This window comes from Eulemur rufifrons, chromosome 7 (genome assembly GCF_041146395.1).
Source record: "Eulemur rufifrons isolate Redbay chromosome 7, OSU_ERuf_1, whole genome shotgun sequence".
Taxonomy (NCBI): domain Eukaryota; kingdom Metazoa; phylum Chordata; class Mammalia; order Primates; family Lemuridae; genus Eulemur; species Eulemur rufifrons.
The window spans coordinates 65,058,798-65,077,596 of NC_090989.1; the positions used below are offsets into that span (position 1 = coordinate 65,058,798).

The 18,799-nt window shown below is 36.5% G+C and overlaps 1 protein-coding gene across 2 annotated transcripts in view; it reads right to left on the bottom strand.

Moving 5' to 3' along the window:
- Positions 1 to 18,799, bottom strand: part of HSPBAP1 (HSPB1 associated protein 1) — a 48,518-nt gene that overhangs the window by 17,821 nt on the left and 11,898 nt on the right. For both annotated transcript variants that reach the window (XM_069472704.1, XM_069472703.1), the window contains exons 2-3: positions 17,309 to 17,494; positions 9,668 to 9,849 (exon numbers count right to left, since the gene is read on the bottom strand). In XM_069472704.1, the coding sequence (XP_069328805.1) occupies positions 9,668 to 9,849; positions 17,309 to 17,494 (368 nt within the window). The remainder of the gene's footprint in view (positions 1 to 9,667; positions 9,850 to 17,308; positions 17,495 to 18,799) is intronic.

Here is an 18,799-nt window from a genome sequence, read left to right on the forward strand (position 1 = left end):
CTTAGCTTATGCCTACTAAATCAGTGTCTCCAGGTTGGGGGGGGTGGGCACAATGTATCTTTTGAAATACATATCCATAGATGAACTTCGCTATTACTCACCAAAGTCATAAATTCCTTAAATGCTATGAATTTTAGAACAGAGACAGCATAGTGCTCTGGACTCGGACTCTCCTTATGCCTGGTTCTGGGGACAGACTCTGCCTAAGTTAACTACTGGGAAAAGCCTATACTTATAAGCCAATAGTGCACTTGCAGCACAGAAAACCAGAGTCAGACATAAACCCAAATCAATGGGATTAAAAATATTTATAAGCTAGAAAAGAAAAAGAACATAATAGTGAAGCAGGCATGAAAGGTTTACTTCATTTTTATTTTAATCATGAGTTTTTCCTTTGAGTTTTAAAAAACAAAATAAAAAAAAAAAAACGCACTTCTATGTGCAGACCATGGTCTTAAATGCTGACACTGCTTTTATCAGTATCTGCAATCTAAATTTTCTATTTTTAGAGGCAAACCAGTAACAGCTGTATTCAAAGAGAAAGAGGACTTTAAAAAAACATTTAATGGATGGTTTTGAGGAAGACTAGAAAGCATTTTCATTTTTGTTTTGAGTGATGAAAATAGTTAATACGTGCACATAACAATGTCTGTCACAGAAGAGGGAGTTTTTGCAGGGTCAGCACCATTGTAAATGCATATGGCTCACATGCAGCAGTTCCAGAGGGTGGCAAAAATGATGTTTCCTCTGGATACTGCCCATAAGCTCCATGCAGGGAGCTCACCTCTGTATTCTCAATACCTAACATAGTACTTGGCTCAGGGCCAGAGCGTGGAAATATTTTGGCTGCTTGGGAGGGAAAGAAGAATCTGTTCACTTATCACAGGTAATTAGTTCAGGCCAACAACATTTCTGAGCATCTACTATTTACCTGGTATGATGCTGGCTGTTGGAAATACAATTTACCACACCTCAGTCTGAAGAATTTAACTAAAGGCAACTCAAAGACATTCAGTATTAAAAGGAAAAAAGGAAGATTTGCCTTAGCTACAAAGAAAAGGGTTTAAGTGATTCTTAATCTTAAAGATACATCCCTTTGGGAATCTAATAAATGCCAATGTCCCGCTCCTCAGAGAAATGCACACACACACACACACACACACACACACACACAGTTTCACATATACTTTCAAGGAGCTAATAGACTGACCCCAGGTGGAAAACTCTGTTCTAGAGCCCTGCTTCAGAAAGAATCCCAGCAGGAAGATTTTTCTACAGGGGTTGGAGGTGGGAGGGTGTTATTGTGTAAGAAACTGAGGAGAGGCTTCCCTGACCTCTTGTCTGGCACAGTAACGACTTAAAAAGCAAAATTATTAGTATTTTGGAATGATTAGATCAGGTGGTGATCTAAACTACCTAAACTTCAGCTGCAAACTCGCTGGGAACCCCAGAAACAGTCTACACAGAACCTTGTATCCATGGGATTGCAACATTCCATGACTGGGATATCATACTAATGCACTGTTAGACAGCACTGTATTTTAAGCAACTGAATTATACCAAAGCTAATATTAGGCCTCCCTGTCTTTTTCTTACAGACTGTTGCCTAGCATGTCTCTTCAGCCTCGCTTTATAAGGAGATTTTAGGAAATAGCCCTGGGACCTTACATTCATTCCTCTTCAATTTAATTTTGTTGGGTTTTGCCTGATGGTTCACAATGTTTACATGACTCCCAAGCCTTCATCTCCAGTTCTAACTTCTTTCCTATTCATGACTAAATGTGTATTTTCAAGTGCTAACAAGTTATCTCTACCTAGTTATTGAATCCTTACAGTTGACCAGGACTTGACCCTAACATTTTATATGTAGCATCTCATTTAATCCTTATGAGATTGAAGGTAGAACACTATGACAACTGACCTTTACTTGTCTGACTCACTTTGTCTGTCTTCTCCACTAGAATACATGCTCCCTGAAGAGAAGAGAGCATGGCTGCCTGTGACTCTCTAGCCCTAGCACAATGCCTAAAAAACAGGTGCTCAATCAATGATTGTAGAATGAATAACTACTCAAAATGTGCAGTTATCGTTTCTGTCGTTTTTTTTTTTTTTTTTTTTAGAGATAGTCTTGTTCTGTTGCCCAGGCTGGAGTACAATGCCATGCTGAAAGCTCACTGTAACCTCAAACTCCTGGGCTCAAGCAATCTTCCTACCTCAGCCTCCCAAGTAGCTGGGACCACAGGTGCACGCCACCATGCCCAGCTAATTTTTTTTTTTTTTTTTTAGTAGAGACAGGGTATCCCTCTGGCTCAGGCTGGTCTCAAACTCCTAATCTCAAGCGATCCTTCTGCCTCAGCCTCCCAGAGTGCTAGGATTACAGACATGAGCCACCACGCCTGGCCATATTTTCTGTCTTTTGAATGCTTAACCACTTCGGTTACTCTAGTGATCAGCACAGTCCATAGCACGCAGCAGAACTTGAAACTAATTTCTGCATTTATCTATCCGTGGCTTTGGCATTCATGTTTTTTATTGGCTAGAACACTTATTACTCTGTTTTGCTTCTGGAATTTTATTCTGGGCAAATATATAATAGCTCTGGTGAGTATGACTGTAGGGTTTCTTGGCCTTGGTCACAGGACCTAGGCCAATGCTCAAGTTTAAACAATTCGCCTAACAAACAGTGACTGACAATAGCCATCTGGGATAAAACTAGCAGAGACCTTAGAAAGTCCCCTCAGGGTCTGCAATAAGAGAAGAGGAGTATCCCAGATCACAGTGTGCATCTAAATTAGTTTCTGGATTAAACTGAATGTGGCATCCATTCAAAATGATGATATATTAGTTTTTGGAGGTCAGCTTAATCATATACCTGGATTTGACTACTCACTATGTTTTCTAGTGTAGTCATTGAGAACTTACACATCAAAATGTTATTTTATTATAAATTACTTCATTCTCATTTAAATTACAGTGGAGACATTTTAATGATTTTTAAAAATTACATATGTAGGTAATTAAAGCACCTACAAACTGCATTTCAGGCTCATAAAGGGAATGCAGGATCTTGGAGTTGAGAATCACTGCTGTACCACATCTACTTGAATCAACACATACTGACTGATTACATGTGACATGCTAATCAAGGACTGAAATTCAAAAAAGTGTAAGACACAAATGCCTTTACTATTGAGAACTTTACAATCTCGTTGCAGACACCAACCTGAAATAACAAATTACAAAAAAAAAAAGCAAAGCCTGAGGGCAGTTTCTATCACTATTGCATGACTGCACAATAAATTGCATAACTGCACAACAAACTAAGAGGTCAAGAATGGCTGAAATTTGGTTTTGCCTTTCTCTATCTTAGTCCCTCAGCAAGGAACCAATGCATTAGTACTTAATAAGGAGATTTGAACTTTTTTTCTTTACCTCCCTCTGCTTCAGGGAGAAGGACAATAGACTAACCAACCTATATCAACTTAACCACTAAATAAAATGATTCAGCCATAGGGCCTCCCCTTGAAACTGCTTGTCCTATGGGTGCCTGAGAACTGCTATTTTTCTCTGACTTCAAACATCTCCCTCCCCTGCTGGGAAGGGAATGCTTAGCCATGCACTAAGAATGATCTGAGGACGATAGGACAGCGGGCAAGGCTCACCCTTGGAACCCTCCCTACAATGCTGCAATTCTCCTAGTCCCTATAATTGCTTTAAGTAGAGACCCTAGAAATTGTACTCTGCTTTTACAATGTAAATCTTGCTTCAATTTGTCAATGAAAAATTTTCTGTAAACACTTTGGGGCAGGGGTAGGGAGAGTTCTATGGTTCCCCTCTCCCCTCCTTTTTCCATGAGCAGCGTGTGTCAGAAACTGCCCAACCTTCTTCCTATTTAATCCCTGATTTCTTTCAGGAAGACAACATGCCCAGCTCAGAGACATCCACCTTCCAGCCTCCCTTGTACCTAAGTGGGGGCATGAGACTGGATACTAACCATTAAGCAGAAAGTGCTGGGTGGAACTACCGACAAACTGGCTTAAAAGGAAGACAGAGTCGAGAGTATACTTTTGCCCTTCTTCCTTCCTCCTTTCTGGTATACAGTGTGATACCTTGGAACACAAGATGGCTTTGAGAATGGAAACCACGTACCAAAAAGGACAGAGCAGAAAGAAAGGAAGAACCTGAGTTCTTCAAGTATGACAGAGCTTCCATTCCTGCCCTGGCCAGCCTATCTCCAGACTTTGCTTACATGGGGACAAAAAAAAAAAAAAAACACCCTTGTGCATTAGTTGGACTACTTCTATTCTGGATTTTCTGTGATAAGCAATTAATCCTACCCTACACTAACTCAGGAGGTTAACCCATGGAATCCTGTCTTTCCCTAATAATCCCATTCTATCAGAGCATTTACTCTGGTTTACACGTAGGCTAGTCCTAAATTGTATATCAGAGAAATGTATCTCTGAAGAAATATTTTGGTAGACACTTTGGAGCAGGGATAGGGTGAGTCCTATGGTACCATTATTCCAGTATATTATCAAATCAGTAAGCTTCCCAGGCTCGCCTGGAGAGCTGACCCTGAAGATCAGCATTGTTTCCCCAAGGGGGGAAAAATGTTCTGAGTCCAAACGATTGATATACAAACAAAATGTGTAGATTACAAGCAATGGAAAGGACAAAAGACAACAAAAGAGAAACAAGAACCAGAAGATGTGGATAACCAACTCTTTTAATTAAAGAGTAGGACTATATTTAATATGGTGGTACTAATACAGGGCTACAGTAATTTAGTAGTCCATTGAATACTCTAGTGGATAGGGGCAGTTCTAAATGAAAATAAAATCACATATTACCCAGCACTTAAAGGAGCTAACCAGGAATTCAGTCCTGCTTCTTCATCCTCCTCTACCTCCAATCTCAATGGTCTCCTATCAGCCCTGCTTCCTAATTTCTTCCCAAAATCTATCTGGGAAGTTTCTCTGCAGTTTAAAGACACCTAAGAGAAGTGGGATGGAAATGACACATTTGTCACTTCAGTGTTTCAGGATAAGACTGAATGTAGCTTAGCTTCTGTACAGAATGAGCATTATAAGCAAAATTCATTGTTCCCTCATAGTTAATAAAAGATGAGACAAATTGAAAACAGGCTGGCCAATGAAAATGACCTTTGTTCATAACAGAAAAATAGGGCAGATACTTCATTCTCCTCTTTCTTTGGATGGCCCTACCTTGTCATGATGTTCTGAACATAATAAAAAAATGAGTACTCACAGGACAACAAAGTAGTTTTGTGCCTTTTTTTTTTTTTTTTTTTTTTTTTTGGAGACAGAGTCTCGCTTTGTTGCCCGGGCTACAGTGAGTGCCGTGGCGTCAGCCTAGCTCACAGCAACCTCAAACTCCTGGACTTAAGCAATCCTCCTGCCTCAGCCTCCCGAGTAGCTGGGACTACAGGCATGCACCACCATGACCGGCTAATTTTTTTTTTCTATATATTTTTAGTTGTCCAGATAATTTCTTTCTATTTTTAGTAGAGACGGGGGTCTCGCTCTTGTTCAGGCTGGTCTCGAACTCCTGACCTCGAGCGATCCTCCCGCCTCAGCCTCCCAGAGTGCTAGGATTACAGACGTGAGCCACCACGCCCAGCCTGTGCCATTTTTAAAGGTAAGAGTTAGTATGGGAGATAATGCTAGAACACCAACAAAATGGGATACTTGGAAACAGTATTTTTCCCACTACCTAATTTTCTTTTGAGATTAATGGTATTGAGGCAAAATTTATATACAATAAAATATACCCATTTTAGAGTACAGCTCAACAAATTTTGACAAATGCATATATCAGTGTAACCAGGATCAAGATAGCACTTCCATTACCCCAAAAAGCTCCCTCTTACTCCTGCGCAATCCTGCGCATCCCCAAACCCCCACCTCTGTCCTCAGCCCCAAGCAACCACTGATCCACTTTGTTATCACAATATTTTCAAACTGGATTCCATTAGGTATGCATAACAGCAATGAGGATCAGTATTAAAAATTCCTTAATTAAAAATGTCCCCAACATTTTAAACAACATTTAAGAGACTCTGAAACACTGGCTGTAGGAAAAAAAAAAAAAAAAAAAAAATTCAAGAAAATGTATATGCTTTAATGTTTTTGATAATATGCTATATTTCAAAATTGTATTACAACAATTTAAGTGATAAAATGAGTCAGAAACTTTACTGAACTATAATAAAATATTTTATATTCTTCTATCATAAGGCTTGTTAAGTTTCAATAAATTTAAAAGGATTTAAATCATACAAAGTATGTCTTCTGAACATAACAGAACTAAATTAAAAATCAATAACAGAGAGATAGCTGGAAAATCCCCAAATACTTGAAATTAAACATTATATTAATACTTCTAAGTAATCAGTAAGTCAAAGAATAAATCACAAGGGAAATTAGAAAATATTTTGGGCTGGATACAGTGGCTCACATCTGTACCCAGCACTTTGGGAGGCTGAGGCAGGAGGATGACATGAGGCCAGGGGTTTGAGACCAGCTTGGGCAACATAGCAAGACCTCATCTCTACAAAAATTAGCCAGGCTTTGTAGTGCATACTTGTATTCCCAGCTATTTGGGAGCCTGAGGCAGAAGGATCTTGAGCCCAGGAGTTTGAGGTTGCAGTGAGCTATAATTGTGCCACTGCACTTCAGCCTAGGTGACAGAGTAAGACCCTGTCTTGACACCGTACCCTCCCCACAACCCCCCACAATAAAAGCAAATATTTTGAACTGAATGAAAATGATTTTGGAAACTGTATCTTGAAATACATAACCTTGAAAGCTTCCTAATACTTAAAGACCTTTCTGATGAGAAAGGTGGTGATATTAATACACATGACTTTTAAGTAATGAAATGTATCAAGTATATTAAAATGTGTTAACATTTGGAAGATCTACATAACTCCGTAAACCAATATTTTCCAAATGGCCAACAAATGACATTACATAAAATCCATTCTGTGCAAGACAGACCAATGGATTTTACAATGAGTTCATTCATTATGGTTTCAGATTCTATACTACAACTAATGAACTTTTAAGAAACCACCCCTTGTCAAGTTTGGTGTGGTTAAATCCACAATTATCTCAAAAGGCTGTTAAAATACTCTTTCCCTTTTTCAGCTGCATGTATGTGTGGGGCAAGATTTTCTTCCTATACTTCAAATAAACCAGTAAGTTGCGTCAGCTTCAATGGAGAAGCAGATACGAGAATCCAGTTGTCTTCTACAGCCAGACATTAAAGAGATTTACAAAAATTTAAAACAATCCACCTTTCTAATGACATTTAAAAATTTTTGAATACACTTTTTTAAAAAATATGTTATTTGTTAACATAATAGGTTTATAATATTATTTTAAATGAATAAATATGTTCTAATGTTTAACAACTCACCTTTTTATGACAGATATAGGAAAGCCTGAAACAGCAAGTAGTAAGACTTGGTGACTGAATGAATTACAGTGGAAAAGCAAAACAACAACTTAGGTATTTGTGATGTAAGAAGATTTGGTGCCCAGAAAACACTGAGATAAAAGATGACATAATCTTAATGGAATTGGTTATTTACAGCAGAATTAATTGCCATAATGTGAGCTGACAGAAAACTCATTCAACTAAAAATATCAGATTTTATAAGGGCTCAATTAGAATTCCAGCATATTACCAAAACGCTGCCTTTTATATTCACACTTAATGGACAGGTCACATGTCTGCCCAGTGCTGCCTTGCCTGGGATGGGACAAAACAACTGATGGGGTCAAATCAGAGATTCATCCAAGGCAGAGTGAGCCTAGACTCAGGATAGGGGAAGTCCTTAGTCCCATCTGCAGAGTCCCAACAGGACTGAATGTATTTGATCCCTCTGTAGGCACAGTAGGAATTAAAGCTCTGGGGTAGTTAAAGCTCTGGAGGCAGACTATTTGGATTATCCCCTTCTTAACTGTATAATCTTGCAAAAGGTTTACTGAACCTCTTTGTGCCTCATTTTTCCTAAAATGGGCAAAATTATTAAATTACAGAGTTACTTTGAGGTTTATAAATGTAAAGCACCCAGAGAAGTGCCAAGAACAAGTAAGTACTTGATAAATACCACTGTTACACAATGTTTTACATGAAATATGGAGGAAAAAAGGACTAGTCTAATCTACGGAGTGGGGAGTGGAGAGTATGAGAAATCTAACAAAATACTAAAAAAGTTAACTATGAAATCTACAAGTTCCAGGATTAAAGAACCATAAAGTGATCACAACTAAGGTTATTAGAAAAAACACCTACCTCAAAATTATTATTTAAAAATGAGTAAATAGATTTGGTATAGATTTTGGATTGAGAAGCATTTACTGAATGTTTTCAAAACCAATGCATGTCTTTCATGGCTTTGAGAATAAAAACATATCCTCAACTAACAATTATGGGGCAAGGCAATATATTTTTCCTCTCTTTTTTTTTTTAAATGGAAAAGCAAAATTAAGCCAGGTATGGTGGCATGCACCTGTAGTCCCAGCTACTTGGAAAGCTGAGACGGGAGTATTGTTTGAGCCAAGGAGTTTGAGTCTAGCCTGGGCAACATAGCAAGACCCCATCTCTTAAAAAAAAAATCAATAAAGGAAAGCTACAAAATATTGGTAGCTATATTAAAACTACTACATAAACAACGGTATTTACATCTTGAACCAAAGTAAAAAAGAAAAATATAAGCTGAATGAAAAACTACTCAGGGGCCAAAGAGCTATCAGCCTCTGTGAAAGCAAAGTCCAGAGAGGGGTGGTAGTACCAGGCTGGAGAGGAGCAGGGGGTGAACAGCCTGCAGTGATGGTGAAATACTTCTCTACACACAGCACCAGGGGCAGGATGAAGGACTCTGGAGCCTGGGCCTGACTGGGGGCAAGGCGGAGTCATCCAAACAGCTTCCTGGGACTGCTCCCATTCCCACCTCACATCTAAGACACACAGAAACTAGAGCAGGGAGTTTGCAAAATCACCCCACAAAATAAACTGGCAGTTTGAGGTAGAAAACATTTGAAAGAAAAGAGGTAGTCTGGAAACTGTTGTCAGTTATGTCAACACATGGCAAAGAACTTCCATAATCTTACTTCTGCAAGTCACTCCCACACTTCTGCAGGGCTTCTACCATCAAACACAAGGAGCCAGCCTCAGGTCATAAACCACCAGTGAAAACAGCTGTCCTAAACCCTCAGAGCAGATAGAGACGGCTGCAGCAGCCTGGTCACAGCCTGAGGAACGCTCCTTCACAGAACCAGATTTGTACTTCCATCTGCCTCACTGACAGGATAAGCACTTCCATGGAGGTCAGGAAGAAATGAACTTTTATACACAATCCATGCTTCCAAATACTCCAAACCAGCTCAGGCACTGTTTACAGGCAAAGGAGGGGTGGGCAGGAAATTTGGTGAGTTGGAAAACATAGAGAAGGCTGCTCATCTGTGTGAGCCAAATGTTACACTTCTCTTGAGCAAACCTTGTGGCTTGAATGGGTAAAATACTCAAGACTCAGTGACTACTTATGAGAGAAAAAAGAAGAGAAGGAAGATTCTAAATTGTGATCTTTTCTCAAGAACAAATTCTTACCAAGAATAAAATGAATGCATCGACTTACCTGGAAAATATCTGTCTTATCTTCAAATAGACTGACAAAATATTTATAGTCAGCATAAGCCCAGAATTTGGAGTGATCATAATCTCTAAATGGTCCAGAAAGACTAGACTGGTCACAGTTCCAGGTCAGAAACTCTTCAAGTGTAGCTTCTACATAACTACATGCAGTTTCAAACTGAGGAACTGCAATGTAAGAAAATGAAAGTTTAAATGTAGAATGAGCACATTTTACAAATATTGTTTTTTTTTAATGAAGATAATTTTGACAAAAAATTAACTATTATTTAACATTAATTAAAAATTAATTTCGTACTTGCTATATAATTAGAACCATTTATAACATAATACTCTTGACTAAATATAAAAGTATAAAACATGGTTTTAAACTTAAGAAGACTACCCATATGACAGCCTGATTTAGGAAGCCAGTGGAATACTCCAGATTATCAATTCTCCAAGACCTCTCCAGGAGGTCAAAACTGTTTTCATAATAATACTAAGACATTTGCCTTTTTCACTCTCATTCTCCCATGATGTAGAGTTTTCCAGAAGCTACATGACATGTGTCGATGTCACTATTCTGACAGCTAGTGGAATAAGTGCTTAGGTTCTTAAAAATCTACATATTCAAAAATTATTTAAATTTTGGCAATTTTTGTGAAGCACTTAGTGCCTAACACATAGTAAACCACCCATCTATAAACTCTTTTTTTTTTTTTTTGAGATAAGGTCTCACTCTGTAGCCCAGGCTAGGAGTGCATGCAGTAGTGTTGTCATAGCTCACAGCAACCTCAAGCTCCTGGGCTCAACTGATCCTCTTGCCTCAGCCTCCCAACTAGCTGGGATTACAGGCACCTGCCACCGTGCCCAGCTAATTTTTCTTTTTTTTTTTTTTTTGTAGAGACAGGGTCTCACTCCTGTTTAGGCAGGTCTTGAAATCCTGGCCTCAAACAATCCTCCTGCCTTGGCCTCCCAAAGTGCTAGGATAATAACTGTGAGTGACCTCACCCTGCCTATGAACTTTTAATCTTATCAACATCATCAAGAATTTACCATAACAGCACAGGAGTACATAAAATTTAATTTTGACCAAAAAATGCACGTGGTAAGCAAGCCTCGTGATGCCGGGAAATGGGAGTCATTTCTAAATCATTTAAACTCTACCATAAACCTAAAGACATTATACTGTCTTGCAAGTTTCACTTCCTAGAATTCAATCCAGCTAACCCAAGTGAATACTACTAAAGCCTTTAATGGACCTACTTGCCCCTAGGGTGGACTAAGCAGGGCTCTTCATTTAAAGCCAGTTAGCACAGGCAAGTCTGCCTTGCAGCACCCATTAGAGGACTGACCTCATTAGAGGACTTCATTTTCTGTCACAGCAAGTTCTGCATGTTAAAAAATGAAAATCCCAAAATGTAAAAATTACATATGAGAATTGTTACTGTCAGGGGAAAATTACAATGAATGGAATGGATGGAAATGACAGACCTTTTCATTTACATAATGATTTCAAAATGGAATCTTTTCACTCTTTCCTCATAATAGCAGCACCAAAGGTACTGGTGTTGATTTTGTTATAATGACAATTTCTTTCTGGGTAGTACAGTTGTTTATCTTAGCTTACCTTATGCAATGGAATGATTCCTTTCTAATTTTATCAGTTTTGTTCTTTCATTTATTGTTGAAATAGCCTAGGCAGCTGTAACTTTCACCCGACTTACTACAAAGTATTAAGTAAGAAGCAGCTCAACCGAGCTCAGGATTTGGCAGTAGTGTATAAATTGAGTTTGCTTTTAATTTTCATAAAAAAGAGTCCTAAAATTTTCTTTTTGCATGGCAAGGTAACAAATATTTCTTCATTTTGTTAGACTTTCATCATTTTTACTAACAAGAAACAATGCGTGGAGTGTGAGCTCTGAACAGAACTTTTATTCATCACTCTACCTCCTATTTACAGATGTTCAGGGTTATTTCTACAACTGCTTGCCAATTACTGCCAGCTGAGGTACAACACTGCCACTGAGCACGTATCTTGGCAAATAAATTTGATCCAAAATAGTTTCAAAGAGCTATGTGATATTCAAGATCTGCTTCCTAAAATACTAAGGAACACATGACATTCAAAAATGCCGACGATTATTATTAACACTATTTCAAGCATTCCAGAAAAATTTTAACCAAGACCTAAAACAGAAATAAGAAATATACTCAACAGAGAGGAAGCAAAGTTAATACTTTTAAGATCATACACCTGTCTACTTAGAAAACCCACAAGAATAAAAAACCATCTAGACTAATAAGTGGCTGAATACAAAATAAACATTCAGAAATAAATGGCTTTTATCTATGTACCAATCACACCCAATTAGAAAAATATAATACACAAAAATAGTCCCTTCATAACAGCTATAACAAATTTGTGATATTTTAGGAAACTCGTAGACCTATATGAAAACTACAAATATTTTTACTGAGAGACAAACAGACTTGATAAATGACAATAACATATTCCTGTGTAGGAAGATACAGTATTATCGTAATATAAGTTTTGTTCCAAATTAACTTATAGAGCTTAATGAATTGTCATTTAAAATCCAAACAGGATTTCTTTAAAGTGAGTACTTTTGTGTAATTCTAAAGTTCATTTAGAAGAATAAAATTCAATAATATCTAAGAAGGAAGAATAATTAGGGAGGATAAATTGTGCTTTCAAATATTAAAATATATACCAGTGCTAAAATAGCATTTTTTTTTTATTTCAGCTTATTATGGGGGTACAAAAGTTCAGGTTACATACGTTGCCTGAACTTTTGTACCCCCATAATAAGCTGAAATAAAAAAAAAATTGATAGTTAATAGGTCGTCCAGAAATTGATGCTGGAATATACAAGAATATAGCATATAATAAAGGTGATTTCCAAAGCCAGTAGAGTAAAAAAGGAATGTTCAATAAAAGTCCCCAACTTAGCAATTTGTAAAAAAATTCAGTGAACACCAAATAGGAGAGTGAAAATAAATATGAAATGGATAAAGAGCAAAATGTGAAAAACAAATCATTCTATTAGAAGAAAATATTAGACTATTTACCTATTTTCAGAATAGACAAGAAATTTCTAAAGATAACAGAATAAAATGTTAACAAAGCATTATTTAACTATACAAAAATGTAAAAATTGTAAAGCAAAATTAAAAGGCACATAATAAACTGAGAAACATATTAGTAACAACACAATATTCTTAATATATAAAGAATTCATTTGTACAAACTTTAAAAATGCCAAAACCCCAATAAATAAAGTTAAAGAACAATTAATCAGAAAAAAATACAAATTACTAACAAACTTGAACATATATTCAATATCACCAACAATCAAAGAAGTATAATCAACCTAATGAGATACCATTTTTCACCTATCAGCAAGACTTTTTTTTTTCCCAATAAATCTCAGTTTAGGCCAAGGAGTGGCAAAACAGGCACCCTTACTCATATGTTTTGAAAAGATTGTAATGGAAACCACCTTTCTGCGAAGTGCTTGGCCATGTGCATCAAAGCCTTTCATTCTTTCCCTCTACAAATATGTCCATTAGCTGCTCAGCCCATGATGAGACAGCATGGCCCTTGCCCTCACAAAGGCAACCTTTAGGGAAGAGACTCTAAACAGGTAATTACTTATCACAACTGAACATGTGATTAAAACTGTGCTAAGTGTTACTAAACACAAGGTGTTCTCGGGGAACTTAATAGTCACATCTGATTTGGGGGATGGGGAGGATAGATGAGGTCAGGAAAAAAATGACATTTAAGCTAAGATCTGAAGGATGAAGGGGAATTAGTTAGGTAAAGCTGGGGTGGGAGAGGGGAAATGGGGAAAGAGAGAAGAATGAACAGACACAGGGAACTACATATACAAAGGCCCTGAAGTAGGAAGAGGCAAATCCCTAGAAATACAGAAACTGAAAACAGTGCTTGTTTGGCTTGAGCTCAGGGAGAGGGATTAAGCTGGGCCTTTCATACAACAAAAATTCTGGTCTCTAGCCTATGGGTAATGGGAAGCCATTTAAGGGTCTTAAGCAGAGAAATAAGATTAGATTTGTTTTTTAAAAAACTGTCTCTGGTTTCAGTATGAGGAAAGGCATGGGGAGGGAGGGCAGGGGGTGCAGAGAGACTAGAGATGAGGCTACTACAACCACGGAGGTGAGAGAGAGCAGGGTGATGCCGACTACACAATGGCTGTGGAGACAGAGGAGCAGGTGGATGGTGCATCTTTAGGATATAAGTCACAGAGTCACAAGACACCATTTGAAACAGGCAATCAGAATGACTCAGAGGTTTCTGGTGTAAGGAACTTCACAGATTGCTACTGAGGATAAGGTTCATACTCTTTGACCTGGTAATTCTCCTTCTAGAAATCTATCCTAAGGAAATTATTAGAAACTCGGACAAAATTTGTTTGCAAAGATGTTCACTAGTCTTATTTATAATGTGAAACTTGTAAGCAATGTAAACAATCAAAATAGGCAAATTTTAAAATAAATTATGATACTACCAGACAATGAAATAGTAGGTCGCCATTTAAAAGTCACATTTAATGTCAAGAGAAGCTGCTCAGAATAAGTAAAAAAAAAAAAAAAAAAAGCAGGCTCTGAAAATTAATACAACTTTATTTTTAAAATACAAAAAGGCCTGCACGGACATTCAACAAAGTATAACTAGTGATTATCTCTGGGTAGTAGGACAGATGTTTTTAAATCTGGAGGAGGCCTTTCTACTTTCTCAATTTTCTTTACAACAAAGAAGTCATATCTTTTATTTTTAAATTATTTCTAGTTTAAAATAACATTTATTGAGCACTTACTATGTCCTAGGCATTATTATGAATGCTTTATGCATATGAAAGCATTTAATCTTGAAAATATTTCTAACATATAGAAAAGTTAATTGACTTGCCCAAGGGTCACACAGCCAAAATTTGAACCCATGTAGGCTGACTCCAGAGTCAGCTCTCTTATACCATTACGCATACAGCCTATGGAAGTATTGCATTTATACTCAGCGAAATAAATTTAAGAAGATCAAATTATCAAGACAACCCAATGAGAGAAAACCTTTGCAAGTTACATATCTGATAAGAGTCTAGTATCCAGAAAACAAAAAGAACTCTTAAAACTCAACAACAAAAAGACAAAAATTTCAATTAGAAAATGAGCAAAGGATTTCAATAGACATTTCGCCAAAGAAGATATACAAATGGACAATACACACATAAAAAGATGCTCAACATTATTAGTAATTAGGGAAAACACAAATTAAAACCATGAGGTAACACTTCACATATGCTAGAATGGCTATAATTTAAAAAAATGGAACAAGTTGGCAAGGATATGGAAAAAATTGGAACTCTCATATATTAATGGTGGGAATATAAAATGGTGCAGCTTCTTTGGAAAAGTTTGGCAATTCCTCAAAATATTAAACATAGAGTTACTGTATGACCCAGCAATTCTATTTTTAGGGGTATACCCAACGGTCATAGTAGCATTACTTGTAATAGCCAAAAAGTAGAACAACTCAAATGCCCATCAACTGATGAGTAAACAAAATGTACATACCCATTCGAAAGAATATTATTCAGCAATAAAAAGAAATTAGCACTGATATATACTACAACATGGATGAACTTTGAAAACACACTAAGTGAAAGAAGCCAGGCACAAAAGGCCAAATATTGTATGATTCCATTTATATGATATGTCCTAAATAGGCAAATTCATAGAGACAGAAAGTAGATTAGTGGTTGCCAGGGCCTGGGGGTAAGGCAGAATGGAAAATGACTGCTTAAGGAGCACTGGGCTTCTTTGTGGGATAATAAAAGTGTTCTGGAATTACATAATGATGGTTGTATTGTACATACACTAACAACCAATGAATTGCATACTTACCCTCCTGTCTCAGCCTCCTGAGTAGCTAGGACTACAGATGCATGCCACCATACCTAGCTAATTCTATTTTTTGTAGCAATGGGGTCTGGCTATATTGCCCAGGCTGTTCTCACACTCCCAAAGTGCTGGGATTACAGGAGTGAGCCACTGCACCTCCCTGCCAATGAATTTCATATTTTTAAATGGCTAAAATGCTAAATTTTATGTTATGTGAATTTTACTTGAATAAAAAAAAGAACAAATTATCTTTACTTAAAAACTCAGAGTAGTTTCTCACAACTACAGAGATTTTTACTTTTTATTTTATGCTTAAATATTAACCTGAAAAATGTCAAATTACTATCTCATCTATAAAATGGGATAATAGCAGTACTGTCCTAAGAAGATTAGGAGAGTTAATACTGTATGTATAAAGAACAGTGCCTGAAACAATAGCTCTCAATAAATGTTAGCTATTAGTAGTATAGTATTTGGAGTCTAACCAGGATATGAAAAAATCACCATTTCTATTTTTCTCCAAATTACTGTCTAACAGATACTTCAATGAGGGGCAGATTTATCTCACTAAAATCAAGAAGGAAAAAGCACAATCTGATTTTTATGTTATCACTGCTGGTCTAAGATTTATTTTTTCAAATACAATAAATAGTTTGGTCTGTGATTACAGTGAGATGGCATATTTATATATATATATATATGTTAATATATATATATATTTTTAAAGGATCCACTTCTGGAAGAATTCCAGATATATTGGTCTTGCTATATCTGTCACAGGAGTACCGGGGGGTTCTAGACACCAAAAACTAAATAATTCCATGAGCTATACTATTAATACAAGGTCAAAATGAAAGAAAGAGGCTTAGAGCAGCTAGAAGGGAAGCTGGGGAATTGTCTAGTTCCCCCAAACTATTAATAGATATTCATAAGCCACCTCACCACAATGCTTGAAACACTGAATTTCTAGACCATCAAACTTACCTATATTGAAATACAAGTTAAACACCAGACAGTGGTTATGAACTTCTCTGAATTAGAAACAGCAATGTTTCTTTCCTTTATAGTAACTCAATTTTAGAGTTAACAGTAATCGCTTTATTCGACAATATGGTAAAAAAATAAAAATGTTAGATGTCTTCAGAGAAGAAGAGGAAGCAGGCAAAATCTATTTGCTTAAGGGAATAAAAAACCCAGCTTTACATGTGTTTCATGTTTGTTCAACACAATACAGGTCAGACTGTCAATAAAGCAGAGGGATAAAATTACAACCAAGTAATTATACAACGATAAATAGTCCCTGAAGCCACAAATAAAAGGATACACTGTACGTAAGTAAAAAGTTGCCGAGACTGTTAGATTAGTATTGATCTTTTTCAGTCACATGGAAACATAAATAATTGTATAGTAACAAATATTTATTGTCTACCACATTCAATGAACCCAGATAATGTCTAGCAATGTACACACACGATGTATAAACAAATATATTTTACATGGGGTTTGTAGACTGCTTAGTCTTTAAAAAAAAACAAAACTTAGGCCGAACTGTTCTTCCAAACTTCCATAAAATTTTCCTATCTGTACAGTAAATGGCTAAAAAGAGAATGAGAAACGATTCTCTAGAAATAAGGAAACCACTGCTGAGAATGTGGTAATGCTATTAAAGAGACATTATTACTACGATTACTTATAGTCCTACCTGTGCTTGTGCTTTTCATTCCCATCCTGAATCGTATTTGCTTGCCATGAAGGACCTCAGAAAGGTATTTAGCATTCCAGCGTCGTGATGGCCAATCAAAAACCATGTTACAGAAGATTGCAGGTTGCTGTAAAGACATTATAATTTCTTTTGCTTTCTCTGGCGTAAAAGGTTTGACATGTTCGCCTAGAAAGAAAAATGAATAGAGCAATAGATAGAAAACTATAAAGTTGTTTCATACAATATGAAGAAAAAAATAGCTAAGATTGTTTCTATTATGGCAAATCTTTCTGCGCACTTACATTGCATTTACACTTCATTTATTACTGTTTATATAAATATGTGGCCTCGAAAGACCATAATTCTCAAATGATCTTTCTCATGTTAAATTTCAAATGTTCAAATTTTGGTAAATGTTGATGATTTTCAATGTTAAAAATGAAGTTTTAATGTTAAAAAAAAGGCTTTCCAACTACTTCTTTAAGTTAAAAGGATGCGATTTTTTGGAAAATACTATTTCCTAAATAGAGGACGATGTAAGAAATGCTAATGGGAACTACTCTAAAACAACTAGAGGTGCTGGAGTCAGCAACAATTCTACTTGCTATATCATGTGTTTATGCCAAAAATACTGGATTAATATAGCAGTCGATCTGGGGGGGGGAGATATTATTTTTATTGCAAAGTTTAAAAGGATAAAAGGTGCACTAAGATGGCAATCAATGTTAAACCTTGGTTTCAACTGCATGTATCAACAGTACAGAGGATCTGTACAAACCAACACTGTGACTTACTAAGTACTTAAATAAATTTCACAGAATCATAGAATGTTAATCCTGGATAAGATAGTAAAAATTAATATTTTTTAAGTAAAAGAACATGGAAGTTTCTCTTTAAAGACATCTTAAGATGGAAAGTTTTTGGGGAAAGTTAAAAAATGCTTCATACTCTGATCCCCAAAACATACATTAATATTTATGATTCTCAAGAACAATCAGCTAATCTTCTATTTTGGTTACTTAATGTATAATTATACTTAATTTAAAAAATTAATGAAAGCTTCTGAAGAATCCAAATTTCTCTAATATCCAACCTTCTAAACTGTCTGATAAAAGGAAGAGGGAGGGGGATGGACTCATCGAAGAACTTGAGTAATCTGTGCTTGTCTAAACGTAAGGCTTGTTTTCAAAGGAAATGAAAATTTAAATCAATTTAGCATCTTTTCTCAAATAAAAAAAAATTTGGAATTCTTTCCTAAACCCTCAGTGAAAGTTTGCAGGCTATAAACCCTCTGCAGCTGACATTTGAGAACAATCTGCTATCTTCCACACAGTCATCACTCCCAAGTGAGGAGATCAGTCAGGGTGGATGCTAGAGGGAAAAATGCATAGCAATACATGGAGTGAGGAACACAGACAGCACCCTTAGGTCTCAATGTGAAAGAGGCCCCAAGTTTACCTTTAAGTGACCCTTACATGTTGAAGGGCCCTG